Raw genomic sequence first — 19,490 nt, forward strand, 5'->3', positions numbered from 1 at the left:
TTAGTTACATGACTACTAAGTAAGTATTTTTTTACCTTAAAATATCACATCAACAAATATAACAAAAAAAAAGTAACAATATTAACACTTGAAGCTAAAGGCTAAATTCTGAAAATAAAAGTATAAGGACTAATTCTAAATTTATGAAAAGTAGATAGACTTATTAGACATTTTAACCTTGATGAGCGGTTGATAAGACACGAATCTTTCGAACAAAAGAAAAAAGACGAGACACGAATCTGATACCATTCCATTTACATCAAAAGTGATTAAAAAGTGTGAAAGGATGGACTTTGACGCCTTAACCATTTCCACTAAATAAATAAAAAGGAAAGTACGATTCTTCTATGCTGTAGGGGCAACTAAAGTTTGCCTTAACCCCTTCATGCTTGACAAATATCACATTTCCATTCCATAATTTGCTTAAACATCTCCAAATCTCAATAGTAAAAAACCCATGTGAAATTGCTATAAGATGATAAGGACTAAAAGGCAAAAGCAAATTAGTCTGTGTGAACACATTTAATGTCATTATTATGAGAATGTTGCTTTTCCAGATAATGGATTTACTTGTATAATTTGCAGCTGTCATACAATTTCAGAACAGAGAGGGAAGGCTAAACATGGTTTACTTACCTTTTCTCTTGATTTTCAACTTGATTTCATATTTTCCCTCTTCTTCACATGCACAAAATGCAGACCTTATTCTGCCATTGAAGGCTGTAAACCTTGGTAACTGGCTTGTTACTGAAGGATGGATGAAACCTTCTCGTTTTGATGGCATCATTAACAAAGATCTTTTGGTATATACATAGCTTTCCCTTTTCTTTAGCTATGGTTTCACTCATTTAATCATGAATTTCCAATTTTTTTTGTGTATTTATTTGGTATAGGATGGAACCCAAGTTCAGTTTCGTTCAACAAAGCTAAACAAGTATTTGTGTGCTGAAAATGGCGGTGGAACCGTCGTTGTAGCCAACCGTCCCTCACCTTCTGGTTGGGAAACCTTCAGGGTTTGTTCTTTCATCAGCTTTTTTGTTTAAACTACAACATAATACTTGAAGTCTTTCCAATTTTTTTGCTTGGTTGGATGCAGTTATGGAGGGTGAGTGAATCATGCTTTAACTTGAGAGTGTTCAACAAGCAGTTTGTGGGATTAGGAAGTCAAGGTGTACAAGCAGTTTCAGATACACCTACTGATACAGAAACGTTTGAGATTGTAAGGAAAGATGATGATCGTAACCGAGTTCGATTCAAAGCATCAAATGGTTTGTTCCTACAGGTACTTTTGCTGCACTCACTACAATTTGCAATGACTTTCATAGTAATGATTTTCCATTTTTAAGGAACAAAACTTTTCATAATTAGGCACAATCGGAGACACTGGTAACTGCAGATTATGCAGAGTCTAGTTGGGATGATAGCGATCCATCTGTGTTCATAATGACAATCGTAAACACCATACAAGGTGAATTTCAAATCACTAATGGTTATGGCCCTGATAAAGCCCCTCAAGTCATGCAGGTAAGGGCTCTTTTTTTACTCTTTAAACAAGCAAGTTATAGCAATAGTATCCGAATTGACTTTGTACGAAACCATGGTTATTTAGGATCATTGGAATTCTTACATCACTGAGGAAGATTTCAATTTCATGTCTGCAAATGGACTGAGTGCCGTGAGGATACCTGTAGGGTGGTGGATAGCGCAGGATCCAACTCCCCCTAAGCCTTTTGTTGGAGGCTCTTCAATAGCCCTCGACAATGCTTTCACATGGGCAGAGTAAGTAAAGGAAATCTTCTAGGATGAAGACAAAACAAGACTTATTTAATTTAAAGTTCTAAACAATCTTCTGGTTCATGTGTGAAATTGATGCAGGAAATATGGGATGGAGGTAATTATTGATTTGCACGCAGTCAAAGCCTCACAGAACGGTGACGAACACAGCGGAGCAAGAGATGGTTTTCTAGAATGGGGCGATTCCAACATTGACGAGACTGTGGCGGTAATAGAGTTTCTTGCAGCAAGGTTAAAGATGACACTAACCATTTCTATGTCATGCCATGTTCTATTGTATCCTTTTCCTTCTTTCAATTGAATTTAAAGGTTCAATATAATTGTTGGACAGATATGGTGTAAGACCAAATTTGGCTGCGATTGCATTAATGAATGAGCCTAGAGCACCGGGTGTAACATTAGATGCACTTACAAAGTATTACAAAGCTGGATACGATGCCATAAGGAAGTACACAAATGCGTATGTGATCCTATCAGCTCGTTTAGGACCAGCTGATCCAAAGGAGCTCTTCTCATTGGCCAGTACTATGAATCGAGTAGCCATCGATGTGCATTACTACAACCTCTTTTCAGACTCCTTTACTGGCATGACTGTCCAACAAAACATCGATTTTGTCAACAATCAACGAGCCTCCGATCTTGGCAGCTTGACCTCGGCTAACGGTCCCCTGGTTTTAGTTGGTAATTTAAGTTTTGGAACAGGTTTAGTTTTAGCTGTATGCAAATGTAGTAGGAATGAATTTCAAAGTGGTGTTTTTTTTGCAGGGGAATGGACTGCAGAATTTGCTCGAAACGATGCATCAATGGAAGATTACCAGAGATTTGCTAAAGCACAGCTAGATGTTTATGGTCGTGCAACATTTGGATGGGCATATTGGGCTTATAATTGTGACAGAAACCATTGGAGTCTCAAGTGGATGATTGAGAACAACTTTATTCAGCTTAAGTGACCAACTATTTGATTATCAAGCTTTAAAATTACAATAAATGAGGTTGGCATTTAGTTCTCCTGTTAAAAAAGTTGATGCAGGGGAAACCAAGAAACTCTTTTCTTTTTTTTTTCCTTAAAATGATAATAGTAAATTTAAATCTAAAGTTTAGCTCATTCTTTTCAGATTCAATCATACCTATGATAAAGGAATAAATAATTGTGGTCGATAAATACTTGATCAAAAAAATTAAATTAAATATTGAATGTACTATTAACTCAACCATACAAATTTTTAATGTCAAACTCCAACATGCACAATTTTGCACCATTTTCTTCTTCAAGAGATATACTTTCATTTTTAATTTTTTATAATTATTAGTCTTTCGTCAAAGTTTCTTATCGATGTAGTTTTCCTCCAAACTGTCATACTTGAAATAGTACCTTTAAAATTCAAAATGCTTAGCTATTTTTCAATAACAAATAAAAATTATTTTCTTGATGATGAGATTACATTAAGTTTTTAAGAAAATTATATGCTATTGTTTTTATTTGATATTTAAAGAAGAATTTAATGAATTTTTACTAAGTTTATCAAAAAATTATATAAGTAATATACATTTTATAACAAAGTAAGATCTTTGTTAGTAATTTGATATATTTGGAGAGAGAAAAAATTGTTAGGATTCAAATATTACCACATGTCTTATTTTATTATTAAATCTTTGGGTTCATCTTGTGAACCATCATATCACTTCGCACCTACTTCGTAAGTCCGCCTCGTAAACCATCACTCCATCATTTCATAGGATGCATTTCACCGCCTTATGAAAATGTCCTTACCGTTAAGGTCTTGCTCACCATCCTATGAGATGCAACCATCTAGTCATTTCTCCATCACCACCTCGTAAGGTCACAAGTCATTTATCACTAGTATAATGTGAGGTGTGATCATCTCACCACCTCACCAAGTACATACGAAGGAGATCACATGTGAGCACTTTACATATTACCGATATCTCGTGATGTGAGATCACCTCACCTCTTTGCGAGTCTGCCTTGCCAAATAAGTATAGGAGAGATCATGTGTCAGCACCACACATACCACTGATACCTCGCGAGGTAGTCTATATGCGATTTGACCCCATCAAGCCTCACCACCTTGCATGGTGGAGCATGGGCACTGTCCACTCCTTACGATGACACCTTCTTACCAAATAGACACGTCTAAGGGAATGTGTCCAACCTAAAAGGGAGAATGTGTCATTTGCATGGCGTATAATTAGCTCCTAGCACATCATATCAGGGAATCATACCTTATAAATATGAAAGAATTTCTCCCAAGAGAGGGGGGATGGGGAGAACACCTCAATAGACTTCAAGCCAACTCAAAGTAACCTAACAAGTCTTTTAATAAGTAAATTTCATTTCATCTGATAAAGTAAAACTTTGCTAAAAAATGAACTCACAAAGTAACTTAACATTGTTTAATAAGAAAATTAAAAAAGAAATGTGTTGAAATGGCTCTGGGTAAGAACAGGGATAGAGATAAAAGGGGCTATTTTACCCAAATGATTCAAAAAAATAATTATTTAGTAAACGATCCTGGTTCAAAAACAATCACCTAAATGACCTAAAATGAATAATAAAATTGAGTTATGGGTATTAGATGGTCGACACTGCTATTTTTCTGTTAAAAATTTAATTTTTGGGGTTTTGAACACTTGACTACTGACACCCATGCATTTGTTTCAAACCGTATCATACTATATATTTATAATAGTATTTTTAAAAAAATTAGGGTGTTGATACACTAATAGTCGGCACCCCTTTATCTGATTAAAAAAGATATTTTGGGCATGTCAAGTGTTGGCCAACAAAAGCCCACACTGACCCAACAAAAAGGAGATGGAAATATTGCAACATTAATCCCTCTTTGTTGTCCCACCTTTTTTATTTCCCAAGTTTGATTACAAATTTTATATTTTAAAATAATATTGGACTACTTATCATGTTGTTAATTAATATTTCATCATTCATATTATTATTAAATTTAACAATTTATTTAAATTTAATATGCAAAATTAAATTAATTTTTTCCTAAAATTAGAACATGCGTTAATGATTTTCATTTTTACAATAATTCAAATAAACATTGCTAAATTATTGTTTCTTTTATTTTAAAAATAACGTGTAATATATTTATAAATTTAGAAACAATTAAATAGTATAATTTTAAATAGACTTAAAAATTTTAAATTTAGAAATAAGGTGTAATATATTTATAAAAGACACTTAACTTAAGTTAAATTAATTTATAACAAAATAATTTGAAAATATTTACATTATTTTTATATTTTAAAATTTAATTTATAAATAAATTTATCTTGTATATTTCGAAAGAAAATAAATTATAATCTATAATTTAAAGTTACAAAATCATAATCTATAAGGTAAGTTTTATCAACAATAAGAAAAATAAATTTATCTTGTATATTTTATATTTTAAACCTAAAACCCTAAAAATATACCAGATAAATTTATTTATAAATAAACTATTTTGTGCTCACTTAGCTCAATCATTAGATTGAAGAATGAAGCTTTCTATTTCAAAGCAGAATGCTTGTCCATCATTTCAATTTTTTGAACTGACCTTTTCTCTAATCACAACAATATACTCTTTATAACTTTAATCATGTGAAATTTTCCATAGCATTTTAATTTGAATTTAAATTTAAAATTGATGGTTAAAATATTCTTAAAATTGAAATTTTCGACAAATATTAGGAAGTGAAAATATTTTTCTTTAGTTTTGTATGACTTATGATGATGGTGAATAACATGTAAGTTCAATAGTCATGAAAATAGTGTTCCACGCGATGAGATTAAGGACAACTATCATAACGTGAACATTTATTTAAAAGGTAAATTACATAAATGATGCTCCAATTATTAATTTTTTATTAAAACATTTAACTTAAAAATTACCAAATAATTATTTAATTTATCAATATATTTACTTTAAGTCTAAAACCGTTAAAATGCTAATAATAGACTGACGTGAATGGCATGAATTTTAATCATTAAAATTTTCAAATAATTTCCATGTCATTTTATATTTAAAAAAAACTATTTTTAAATCCAAAACTTATTTCAACCACCTTCAACCTCACATCCCCGCCATTATCAGCAATACCTGTGATCTTTACCACCTGAAGAGAGGGAGGTGAACCTGAAGCATCAACAAGGTAACTATAATGTTGTTTAGATTTGGCTGGACCTTTGAGCAGCGTAACAAGCCAACTTCCAACTGATTTAAAAGGGTGAGTAAAGCCATTTTTAAGCTGGAGGAGTGATGCCTCAAAGACTTGCCAGAATAAAGTGACGACAATCATCGCCGAAAGAAGGCAATGGGTTATAGTATTCTGCTTCGTTATTGCTTTAAGCTCTTTCACCAACTCTTCAACAACAATTCCCCCAGACCCACTTCCATTTTCACTTTTTTGTATTTGCTTTATCAGCATCATTATCATCATCCTTTTGAAAGTTTTAACTCCTAAACTTCAGATATTGCTTCAGGGTGTTATCTTCTTTTAACGATTCTAGCTGTCCAATAATAATAAGACGGCATTTTTTTTTTCTGATGATGTTTAAATCAGTTCTTCAAGATGAAGAAAAACCCATTTTGTTTGGGGGGAATCAAAACAATGGGGTTGGTGATTCCAAGGGCATCTTAAATGGGGATTTTGAAGAGTAGGTCTGGTTAGTTCATATGGAGTTGCTATGAATGGCTTGTTTGGTTTTAGATTAAGATTTGGATTTTGTTATGTATTGTACATACCTGAGAGAACAATGGGGCGAGGAGGTGATCATCATCGTTTCTGTTGTTCTGTTATCTTGAGTTGATTTCAGGATTGCCTGATTGACAAGCTCAATATCTTGAGTTGATTTCGATATTGGGCATGGAGGGTAGTACATATATCTTCTCCACGCGTTATTGGAATGTGGGATTGGGAAGCCTTCGACGGTAAAAATCATAGGTATTGTTGAAGATGGCGGGGGATGTGAGGTTGAAGATGGTTGAAATAAGTTTTGGATTTAGAAGTATAGTATTTTTAATTATAAACTGACATGGAAATTATTTGAAATTTTTAATGATTAAAAATATAAATTGAGCGATGATTTCGTAAATTTTTCCTAGTTAAAATGATTATTTATGTAATTTACATTTATTTAAATTTTAATATGGAAATTTTGAGTTTCTCCTATTGGTGGAGATCCAATAATATAAAATATATATAAAAAAATAAAAGTAAATTAAAAGCATACCGAAACAAACTTTCAAAACCCTTAAATTAATCTTCAATTTGCTTCAAAATTTAAAAACAAAACAATTTTTTATTAGAAACACATTAAAAATCAATTAAAAGAGTTTAATTTGCTTTCGACGGAAATAAAGGAATACGGCTGTTTGTAAAGAGTCCACTGAATATTACTAGTTAATAGTGTTTAATTCATTTGTTTGTTTTACATTAAAAAAATCATAAAGTTTAAAAATAAAAGAAAATACAAATCACCAGAATAAGGTGAGATGGCAAAAATCGCTCTTAACTTAACTAGTGGTTAAAGGTTTGATCTTAACTCCGAGTTTGAAGCAGCTTTAAAACTCGTGTCTAATATCTACCGTTTAATATTCCTACATAATACGAGTAGAAACGTAAATAATCCTATTAGTTGAAAGATATAAAAAAAACAAAATCACATTAAAACTCTTAAAATTTTGTTAGTTTAAATTATGTTTTATATAATAAAAAAACAGTCTAAATTATGTTTTAATAAAAGAAGAAACAAAATTGTTGTTAAATTTCATTGTTAATTTGTCCAATCTAAACCATAAAATTAGCTTTTAAGTGAATAGGATATAGATTTGATTTTAGTCAACAATGTTAAATGGAGCAGTTTTGAGAATTTAAGAATTTGGTTGAAAATCTTTAAGAATTGATTGAGAATCTTAATAAAAAAATGTTAAATGGATTACTTTTGAGAATTTAGGGGTCGAAAATCTTTAAGATTTGATTGCAAATTTTAATCAACAATGTTAAATGGAGCACTTTTGAGAATTTAGGTATTTGGTTAAAAATCTTTAAGATACGATTGGGAATCTTAATCAACAATATTAAATGGAGCACTTTTGAGAATTTAGGGATTTGGTTGAAAATCAATAATGTTAATGGAGCACTTTTTAGAAATTAGAGATTTAATTGAAAATCTTTTAAGATTTGATTGACAATCTTAAGTAGATAACTTTTAGTTTGTATCTTTACATATATAGTGTAGCAATATCACCTTAAATTTTTTTATGTGATATAATTTAAAAATTGACATTTTCATGATAATAATTTATCACGTGTAATTATTAATTATATTGAAAAAATTTATTCAATACAAATTTCTTATAAAAATATAGTGACAAATTTGGAATAAAAACAAGTCCATATATTTTGTTAATATCTCCAATATTCCTATTGTACAATAAAAAGTATTAGACTGTATTTAGTATAAAAATCTATTACAATAATAAAAATTTTAAATTTCAAATTTAATTTTTTTAAAATGTAAAATCTAAAATGGAAACTATATAATTTTAATAATTATAATAATACAAGATAACATAATATTATTCGATATATTTAATTTATTAATTAATTTTAAATATATTTATATTTATTATTCACAATATATACTTATAAATAGCATGACATAATAAGTTTTTATTGAAAACTTTCTAAGTGGTAGAAAAACTTTAGATAGAAGATAGTATAAACTGAAAACTCAAATTAATTACTAATTGTTTGAAATTGTAGAATATCAATATGAACATTCAAGGCAAACGTGGAAAGGGTAGACCTCGTAGAGTTGTACTCTGGAACAACTCATAGTTTAGGGAGAAAACCCAACTAAGGAATATATAAAAAACTTTACTGCCAATGATGGCAGAGGCCATGAGAACAGAGATATGGGAATGAGAAATCAGAACAATGGAATCGTGGGAGACGATGTTGTGACTCAATCTATGTTGAGAGCACTCCAAAGAGTCGCTGGATCGAGTAATAGAAATGAAAACGGAAAGATGATGGCCGAAAAGCTCAAATCAAAGGGGGTCAAACTGTTTAAAGGAGTCACTCATACAACTCCCACCACAGCCGAATATTGGATGGAAACGACAGAAAGAATTCTATAGGATCTTCAATGTACTTCTGAGCAAAAATTACAAGGAGTCGTATCCCTATTAAGGGACGAGACTTATAGGTGGCGGCAAGCAATTGTTAGGGGAACATTAACGAATAACTTGGAATTATTTCCAAGATACTTTTAAGAAAAAGTATGTGGGTCCTTTTTACGTGGAAACTCACAGGTGAGAATTCATCGGACTTAAATAGGGAGATATATCGGTTTTGGAGTACGAGGTAGAATTTTTGAGATTAAGTTGCACTCGAATTAGTAGCAACGAAGGAAGGCAAGAGTGCGAGGTTTGAAGAAGGGCTAAGAAATGACCTGAAAGTATAGGTGGCACTCCTCCAGGAAATGAATTTCGAAAATTTGGTTGAAAAGACTAAAATCTTAAAAGAAAATTAAGCGCATGAAACGAGAAAAGAGACAGAAATTTCCAAATAAAAGAGATTCAAGTTCAAATGATTCAAACCGCATACCTATAAAAAAGGCTAGGCCACAACCCGAATCCAATGACGAACGTGCTCCAAAGTGCTAATATTGTGAAAAACACCACAAAGGTGAATGTTGGAGAAAGATCGGTGCTTGTTTTAAGTGTGGATCAAAGGAGCGCAAAATAAAAGATAGTCCTCATTGGAATAATTCCACTCAATCACAAAATCAACACCAAAACTAAACTCAAACACAAGAAAACTGTGGTCTTAACCAAAACGAAAAAAATAGAGGCCAGAGAGCACTAGCACGAGGTGTAAACCGTGCAGAAGCGAGACAACCAACTTTAGTTTATACGACAAGAGGACGGGAGGATAAAGATGTCGTCGATGACATCATAGGTTCTTAAAAATCTCACCTTAAAAAGAAATCAGAGTGGCGCAGCAGAAGCAGATCAACCTAATATCTTATCAACTTGAACTATCTCCTGAGCTAGATCGAATCCACAATGTGGTCCACGTATCTATGTTACGACACTATCGTTCTAGCCCTTTTCATATCGTTCTCGTTAAAGAGATCGGGCTCTAACCAGACTTTTCGGAATAAGGTAAGTTAAAATTCGAGGACGAATTTTCTTAAGGGAGGGAGATTTGTCACATCCCAAAAATAGGGATAAAATTTAGAATTATTTTTAAGCAAATGGTAAGAGAATTTAGTATGCCTTCAAAAAATTTTTGTTAAAAGTTGTCAAAACATTTTTTGTTAAAAGTTGTCAAGCATGAACTTCCTGATTCAGTGGTAAAACCTAAGCTTACCCATAGATCTCAAGTTTGAAACCCCTTGTGTACATTCAACCAAAATATTTTATTTTTACCCCATAAAAGTGTTGAATTTGCAAAATAGTCTAGCCAATTTTTTTTTCAATATAGTCTTAATTTCACATGAATTCCCAAATATCTATTTCAATTAGGGAAAAAGAGTTTATAAATAGCCAACCCTTTTCAAACCTATAATTGATATCTAGAGAATTTTTCAAGAAAACTCCCAAAGTTCCTTCTTTGCCAAAACAATTTCCAACTGAGGAATTCAAAGTTTTCAAAATCATCCCTCTCCTCCTAAGTAGATCATCAATCTCCTCATCCGATTAAGGTTTTTGTGCCTCCAAATCAGGTGTGGGATCTAAGCTTAAAATTATTGTGTACAGTTAATTGGTGTACTAGAAAGTAAGAAATCAATATAGGTGAACCCCATTAGAATTGTTATACAAACCTATAGGAAATAACATGCAAACCCTATAAGAATTATAATACAAACCCCATAGAAATATTATGCGGACCCTTAAAAAATTGCATGTGAACCCTTAAGTAGATGCTAGGCGAACCCATATATACGAACCTGTATGTGAACCCTGGATACTATGTGAGTTACACAGGACATGTGAACCCTAGGCACATGTGAGCTACATAAGATGAGCGAACCCTATATAGTATGCGAATTATACATGTTTAGTTATGTGAAACATACTTGTTTATTATGTGAACCTTACATCATACAATATGTGAACCATTTATTCATGCGAGCCTATTAAACATGTGAATCTTCAAGTAAGTACTTGTATGAGAATTGTATGTGTGAGCATGTGTGTAAAACCTATGTATGAACCCCTGTGTACGAGACCCCGTGTGCGAACCCCTATAAGCAAACCCTAGGTGTGAACTCATCTGTGTGAACCCTAGGTACGAACCCATCCATATGAACCCCTAGGTGTGTGAACCCTAGGTGTGTAAATCCTAATGTGAAAACCCGTAGGTGTAATCCCTAATGAGCGAACCCCTAGGTGTGACCCCTAAAGTGTGAACCCACATGTTCGAACCCCTCAGGTGTTAATCTATAGGTATGTGAACCCATATGTGCAACCTTATATGTGTGACCCTTGTGTGCACAAACCCGACTTATGTATGTGTTAACCAAACCAAGTGTGTTAGATCACACGAAACCACTATATATGTGAAACTGTTTTAGTTCTAAAATTAATTATATATATGAAACTGATGAGAATGAACGCATGTTCACATGTCATTAAATATGGGTATGAAATACTGAATGTAAGCATCGAAAGATGATAAATAGCATGATATGCTAAGAATATGTGCATAATTATATTAAAAATGTGTATAGAGGACAGAAGAGTTCCTTAGAAGATAGTGGCAATTTAAGTCCACACCGAAAGTCAGTACTGCACAAACAAGACAATGTCATCAAAACCGGATAAGTCAGAATGGTAGTTTAAAAATCCATCAAAATCGAGTAGATCGGTATGATAGTTTATTACAGTAAAAAGCTATCAAAATCGGGCAATCGGGATGGTAAGTTATTGTAGGAAAAATCATCGTCACAAATGAAAAGTAAATGATCATCTTCACCGGGAAATCTAGGATGGTTAATTTTTTATATGTGTTTTGGTATGTCGAGCGATCCTCAAGGGCAGTTAGGATGGACGGGTGGGAAATTTGCATTTGCATTGCATCATACATAAACAATATATACATTGATATACTATATGTTCCATATGTTATGCTTAACTCGTTATTATTTCTAGGTTTTTTTGTTTGTGGAGTTATATATATTGATTTATAAGTTAGTCTCACACTGAGCCGTTGTAAGCTCATTCCCCCTTTTCCTTTACCTCTCAAGTAACGTAGAAAATTAGGACTTGATATGGCATCGGAGGACTCTTTGATTAGCAGCTTGTTTTATTATTTAAAAATATTTCATTTATCATTTATTTTCGGGATTGTAATTATTAATTTCTTGCTTTTATATCTTAAAGTTTGGGATTGATTAGTTATCTATTTTAAAGTATGAAACTTAGTTAATACTCGATATTTGCATGTTTTTCAGTTTAGAAAATCCTTACTTTAAATATTTTTCACTGCTTTGCAAAATACTTAAAGTTTTGATAAAGTCTTTTCTTAAATACCTAAAATTATTGTCCTAAAACTTCACATTAATAATATTGTAATCAATTTATTAAGTAAAGTCGGTTTAAATTAATGAACATCTTTCTTAAAAACAAAAGAGTGTTTTACATACAAACCAACCCTTAAAAAAGAATGATATTGTAGGATCACTTCGGTGGTTGAATGTAACGCCTTTGACTTAGTTGAAACTCCTAGGTCGAGTTGGGGGTGTTACAATATCCATTAAAAAAATTATAGTCAATAATAAATCACCATACCACATAAACTTAAAAAATATTTTTTTTAAAAATAATTTTATTTGTATTTTTTTCTTTTACATTATTTCTCTCTTTATTTTTTCTATATTTCCTCTCTTTTTCTTTCTTATTCCTTTATAATGTATGAAAATACCAACAATGCTAAAAAACTATCCTTTCAAAATCGAGACGTTGGCGATTAATTCTGTTTTTGAACTTTTTCATTTACTTACTCTACTTGACGGGATCACAAAAGTTATTTCATCGATCAAAACTAGTGTTTTTAAAATCAAACTGGTTGGATTAGGGTACTGGTCCAAAGATAGGGGTTGAATTAATTAACTCATGAATTGATACACACCGATTGAACCATGCTAAAAAAACCAGTTGAACCATTTTCTCTATTTTTTAAATTTTTTTATTTTTATGAATTTTTTAATAATTTATTTGATTGAACCATACGAATTGATCAAACCAAGAATTGGTGGCCTGACTAGTTCAACCATCGGTATAGTTTTAAAGAAAGAAAAAAAATACATAAAAGAGAAAATAATTGCCACATGTCAATTTTTAATTGGTTATTTTTTTAAATATATTTAATGGTTTATGTAAAGATTGAACTAAAAAGTGTACCAATTTGGAAAAAAAAATAGGTACTATTTATGACCAAAATATGTTTAGGTACCAAAATGGGAAAAAGAGACATAGTTTAGGTATCAAATTGTGAGTTAAGGCTCTTTTGAAATAGACTTAACAATTCGACTAACGAATGTACCACTTGTGACAAAAAAAAGTTTAGGTACCAATGTAACACCCTATACCCGGCCTAGATGACAAAGGCCAAGTCTGGGAAGCTACTTCGAATATTTCTCAAGCACATTATTCTGAAATTTAGTCTTAAGCAACACCAAAAGAGTTTAATAACTGTAAAACATAATACGACAATTTTTATCTTAAAACATCACATGTCTTGAAATTTCTAGAAATAAGCTAATGATACTAATAATAATAAAGTGGCTAAACAATATGATTGTGTAACACCCTTAACCCGTATCCCTCGCCGGAATAGAGTTATGGAGTATTACCGGACAAACGGAATATTAAACCATTCAATTCATACATCAAAAATTAAGACTAATTATATAAATCGTAACATGTTAGACTACTCATTAATTTATTTTGATATTAAATTCTAAACCGTACGAATTTACCTGGACCAAATTGTAGAAGTTACATAAGTGTAGGGACTATTTCGTAATTTTTCCTTTTCCTCAAGTATCTATAGGATCTTGATCTAAAATGTAAAATTCTTTATTTATCAACATATATTTCATTTCCATCCATTTTACAATTAATACTCTTTTATTTTAAAAATTACACAATTACAGAAACTTTTATAATTTTTGTAATTTAGTCTTTTAACCCCAAATTCATCAAATTAACCATTTTTTTCTCAAATAAATATTTATCCAAATATACTAGGCCCTCAACAGCCCATAACAAATATCAAATTCACTATCAAATCCTAATATTTTGACATTTTCACAATTTAATCCTAAAATCAAAATTAAACAAAAATCACTTTACAAAATCATCAAATAATATAATCAAAATTCCAAATACATGGTATTCATCAAAAATCATCAATGGAAACTTTCAAAATTTTTAACAAAATAAAAAACAAAGGTACTGACTAGCTGGGCCTAGTTGCAATAATCTCAAAAACATAAAAATTACAAGAATACGAGTAAATTTACATACCATGCAAAGCAAAGAAGCAACCGAAACTTCCTAGGTCAAAAATGGTGGTTTCGGCCAAAAGTTGAAGAAGAATGAAGAGAAATGATTTAATGTTTCAATTTGTTTTAATTAATTTTAACTTATTTACCATTTTGCAATTAAACATGCCATTTTTTTATCATATTTTTTCTAATTGCCGTAAAAAATATAACTAGGGTTTAATTATCACTTAAGTCCTTCCTTAATTATTAATTAACCTATTTAATCACCTAAATGCATTAATTAACAAGTTTTACACCTTTTTTAGCTTAGTCCTTTTTCTTTAATTAACTATCTAAACATTAATACTTCTAAACCAAATTTTAATACAACTATATTGACTCCATAAATATTCTAAAAATAATATTTACGAGTCGATATGACAAAAATTTATGGTCCCGAAACTACTATTCTGTCACCACTGAAAATCAGGCTGTTACAGACCGGGTTCCCGATCCGTTGACCCGATATAGGTTATTTGTAATTCAGTCAACATAAGAAATAAATTAATAATCCTAAAAAGAAATAATTATATATTCAACAGGTTTAAGATAACAACGGTAAAGTCTCAAATTCGAATTCAGAATCAGATTTAGAAGGTAAATTATTCAGTTTAACAAATCGAAACAACTCAGACCAATAGTATGTTAAATTATTCTCAGATATAGAACAGATCAAAGTAGATGCAGTTTCCCTATCCCCTATCCCCTACCCGCTACACACCATCTCCGATCAACCCAACACACCAAATAGGGTATTGAATACCTATCCAACCCTACACACTAAACAGGATCGGTATGACACGTTCCGATAATTGCAAACTAGTTGCTTGATCAGAATACAAGTACCAATTGTTTAGCCATTGTCTTATAATAGAATACTTCCTCATTTACTCAATTCCTACCCAATGCAGATGCAGATTTCAAATGCCAGTTAATACAGAGGCCTATACGACTATTTAGATACAGTTCATACTTGTAAAGAATAAATCAATATCATTAACAATTTTCACACACAATACACATACAGATTTTCAGTACTCAGTCTTAAATCACAGAATAATAGTTTTTATAGTTTAATTCAGTTCATACGGCCCCCATAAAAGGCCTAATTCATGTTAAACGATGCTTGTGACCCGAGGGAAAAATTTCAAATATTGGGCCACACACCCATATGGTTTTACACAACCTAAATAACTGATCCATGTGGTTCCACGCGGCTTAGCACATGCTCGTGTCACTTTCTCATATGGTCCTAATGTACAAATAGAGTGTTACACGGCCAGGACACGGACATGTGTGACACGGACCTGGACACATGTCCGTGTCCTTGGCCCATGTGAACCCTGCACAAAATATTCTCACACAATGTTTGGACACACACTCGTATCCTCAGCCCGTGTGTCTTTAATTCGTGAACAGTGAGTTACACAACCTGCCACATGGCTTAGCACACAACCTTGTGGTTTACACGCCTACCACACGACCATGTGGCATTGATAACCATGTTTTCCAGCGTTTGAAATTCACAGAAAGTCAGGTTTTTGGTACGCACCTGAAATAGCTTTGAAGTAGGAACCATGTAGAAGACTCCCGAGACCTAAAACAATCATTCAATAACTAATTAAGCGGTAGTTCGCAACAAACGTTAGGATTAACTTACAACCAAGTTCATCAAAATGTTTCGACATAAAATCTTAATTCAAACCACAATTACTGTAGCACCAAATCGAAATTCACGAATCTAGAACGTTAAGGAGACTGTTATCCTCGAGACCTTCTTTAAAAGACAATAATCAAACATATAATCAAAGGATTCGAATGGTTTAAGCAAAAAACCAATTTGGAAAAAGTGACAACAACCAACGATTCCAGAAATTGAACAACTAAACTCACGAACTATCGGAAACGAACTTACTAGACAATAGTAGTAGATAAGAAGTACGAATCTAAACGACAATAAACCGAAAAAGATGAGGGAAGAAAAGGGAAAATAACGAAAAGAAGAAAAATGAAAATGAAAGAAAATGAAAAGGAAGAGGGAAAAGAAGAACGTTTAATTCTAAACTACTGATTAGAATTCTAACATTTAGTAAAAATAAAATATATTCCTTAATGTATGCACTGAAACTCAAACACAGGATCAAGTAGAATACAACTTAACTATCGGACCAACTGACTTATTCTTGACGCAAATTACACAGAATTAATCTTAAGTCAACAATTCAAGGAAAGAGGTTAATTTAGAACAAAATAACAAAATTTTCTAAAAAGGTGACTCAAATCCTCAACCTCAAACTTATAAACAAATCACATAGTATCGAATTCCACAATTAAAATATTCATATTTTTGGGGCGTTACAACTCTTTCCCCCTAAAAGAAATTTTGACCTCGAAATTTACCTAACTCAAATAGATACAAGTATTGCTGACGAATCAAATCTTTGAGTTCCCAATTGGGTTCTTCAGTACCATGGTTCTGCCACAGAACCTTAAACAGAGGGACAATTTTCTTTCTCAATACGTTGACATCTCGATCTAGAATCTGAACAAGTTTCTCCTCAAAATTCAGATCCATTTGTACCTCAATTTCTTCAATAAGGACAATGTGCAACAGATTAGACCAATACCGCCTCAACGTCGAGACGTGAAACACATTATGAATCCGATCTAACTCAAGGAGTAATTCTAGCTGATAAGCAACATGTTCAACACGCTTTAGAATATGGTAAGGTTTAATGAACATTGGGTTCAACTTGCCCTTACGTCCAAACCGATGAATATTTTTTCCACACGGACACTTTCAGAAACAACCGATCATTTACAGAAAACTCGATAACTTTTTTCTTTAAATTTGTATATGATTTCTGTCGGTCAGGAACCACTTTAAGATGATCTCAAATCAATTTATCTGTATTCTTAGTCTCAAAAACTAGCTCAGGGCCTAAAACTCGATGTTCACCTAAGACAGTCTAACACAATAGTGTACGAAACTTAAGACCATACAGAGTTTCGTAAGTTGCCATCTGAATACTAGACTGAAAATTGTTATTATATATAAACTTAGCCAGCAGTAGATAATCTTCCCAACTACCCCGGAAATCGATTATACAACTTTGAAACATATCCTTCAGAATTTAAAAAACTCGCTCAGACTGTCCATCAGTATGAGGGTGATACGCGGTACTAAAATCTAATCGAGTGCCTAATTCCTTATGAGGCTTCTTCTAAAATCGATACGTAAAACACATATCTTTATCTGAGATGATTGAGATCGAAACCCCATGCAGTCTCTCGATTTCAGAAACTTACAGCTTAGTGAGCTTCTACAATGAATAATCTGTCATGATAGGAAGAAAATGAGCGAACTTGGTCAATCTATCAACGATAACCCAAATTGAATATTTTTTAGTGGGTGTTAAAGGCAACCCACTAACAAAATCTATCGTTACGTGCTCCCACTTCCATAAAGAAATCTAACCAGCTGAAGTAATCCAGAAGGAAAATGATGTTTAGCTGTAACACCCAAAACCTGACCCAGACGTTATGACCGAATCTGGCGATGTCACATGATATGGAGTTTCAAATCGGATTTGACGAGTTAAAACCATTCTAGTTACTTAGTCTTTGTTGTGATTAAAACGTATCTCTTTTACTCGGAAGCTTTAGAAATATTCTATTTTAGAAAAATCGTTTTTATTTACGAAAACCTTAGTTTTTAGGAAAACTGAGTTTTTGAGGAGTTGCAGTTCAAATAATCATAAAACCATATGAAGTTCCAAGTTAAAACCAAATAGTCCAAGTCCAAAATTACATCCAAAACCCTAAAAAAGTAATAAAAACTAGAAGTAAATGAAAAGTCAGTCTAAAGTTTTACGTGTGGCCACCATCGAGTCCTCCGCTACACCGATCCGTCAAGACTGGGGATTACCTACACAGATTAAACAGAAAAAGGTGAGTTTTCACAAACTCAGTGTGTAATCCCCATAGAAAACACACATAATAATCATTAGAAGTCAGAAATAAACAGTCTGGGGTCGGAGCCCATTACAGAAATTAGTTCGGGCCTTAGCCCATTCAGATGCAGAATCAGATATAAATTAGGGCTTTAGCCCAATCAAATACAGATGCTGAACAAAATATCAGAATCCTACCCACTAGCCTCTACACACCATCTCCATCCAGCCCTACACACCATGTGGGGATAAAATTGACCCACCCATCCCTACACACCATGTTGTACCGAAACGCGGCACATAAACAGATATTTGCAGCTGAGTTGCCAGATAATAGGCTTAAGAGCCTTTTGACACTTCCTCTAGTAAATCATTAACCTACCCCGATGCAATACAACATACAATGAATGACATGCTAATATGTAATAATCATTCACACAATCAGTTCAGTATTGTCAGACTCAGTACATATATCACACAATAGATCACATATTTAGGGGTCCAGATAATGCTTACCGACCCTACAATAAGTCACAGTCGACTTGGGCGACCCGTACAATCTTACATAACAGTTTCAGAAAATAAGGCTCACATGCCCATGTGTCCTGCCCGTGTGGGCCAACACGCCCGTATGGCCCACATGGCCCAAAATAGCCTTGGTCGTATAGATCACACGGCTTGGCCCAGAATTCCACACACCAGTGTGGTTCACCAGTGTGGGCTCACACGTCCGTGTGGCCCACACAGCCCAATAGGTTAAGCCCGTATGTCGCACACAGCCTCACCGACCAACACATACCTGTGTCATACGCTTGTGTCTTGGGCGCATGGCCTGGCTCGTCAATCACACGCCTATGTATTGCCATACGTCTTACCGTACTAGTAATCACACGCCCGTGTGACGTCGACAGAATCATTTTTTGATTTTCGCCATTTCTCGTTTTCTGTGTAATTGAGTACACACCTGGTTCGATTTCGTTCCTAACTCAACCACAAGCACTCCAAAACCTAAAACCGACAATTTCGAGTCCACAATCAATCCTACTTGCGATTAATTAAAATTCTGAAACCAAAAATATTCATCCAACAAGCGATGAACACTTACCGCAGAACTTCGAATTGACTCTATAAATATGGTGCGACGGAAACCTTAA

At 32.9% G+C, this 19,490-nt stretch overlaps 1 protein-coding gene across 1 annotated transcript; it reads left to right on the forward strand.

The window, feature by feature from the left end:
* The first annotated feature begins 354 nt into the window (after nt 1-354).
* On the forward strand, nt 355-2,889 carry LOC108465503 (probable glucan 1,3-beta-glucosidase A). Its single transcript, XM_053024025.1, has 8 exons — nt 355-803; nt 894-1,013; nt 1,097-1,282; nt 1,369-1,524; nt 1,610-1,779; nt 1,876-2,025; nt 2,126-2,475; nt 2,560-2,889. Exons 1-8 carry the CDS (start codon nt 624-626, stop codon nt 2,742-2,744), a joined length of 1,497 nt encoding a protein of 498 aa, XP_052879985.1. The 5' UTR covers nt 355-623; the 3' UTR covers nt 2,745-2,889.
* The last annotated feature ends 16,601 nt before the right edge of the window (nt 2,890-19,490 follow it).

Source organism: Gossypium arboreum, chromosome 2 (assembly GCF_025698485.1).
Source record: "Gossypium arboreum isolate Shixiya-1 chromosome 2, ASM2569848v2, whole genome shotgun sequence".
Classification (NCBI taxonomy): domain Eukaryota; kingdom Viridiplantae; phylum Streptophyta; class Magnoliopsida; order Malvales; family Malvaceae; genus Gossypium; species Gossypium arboreum.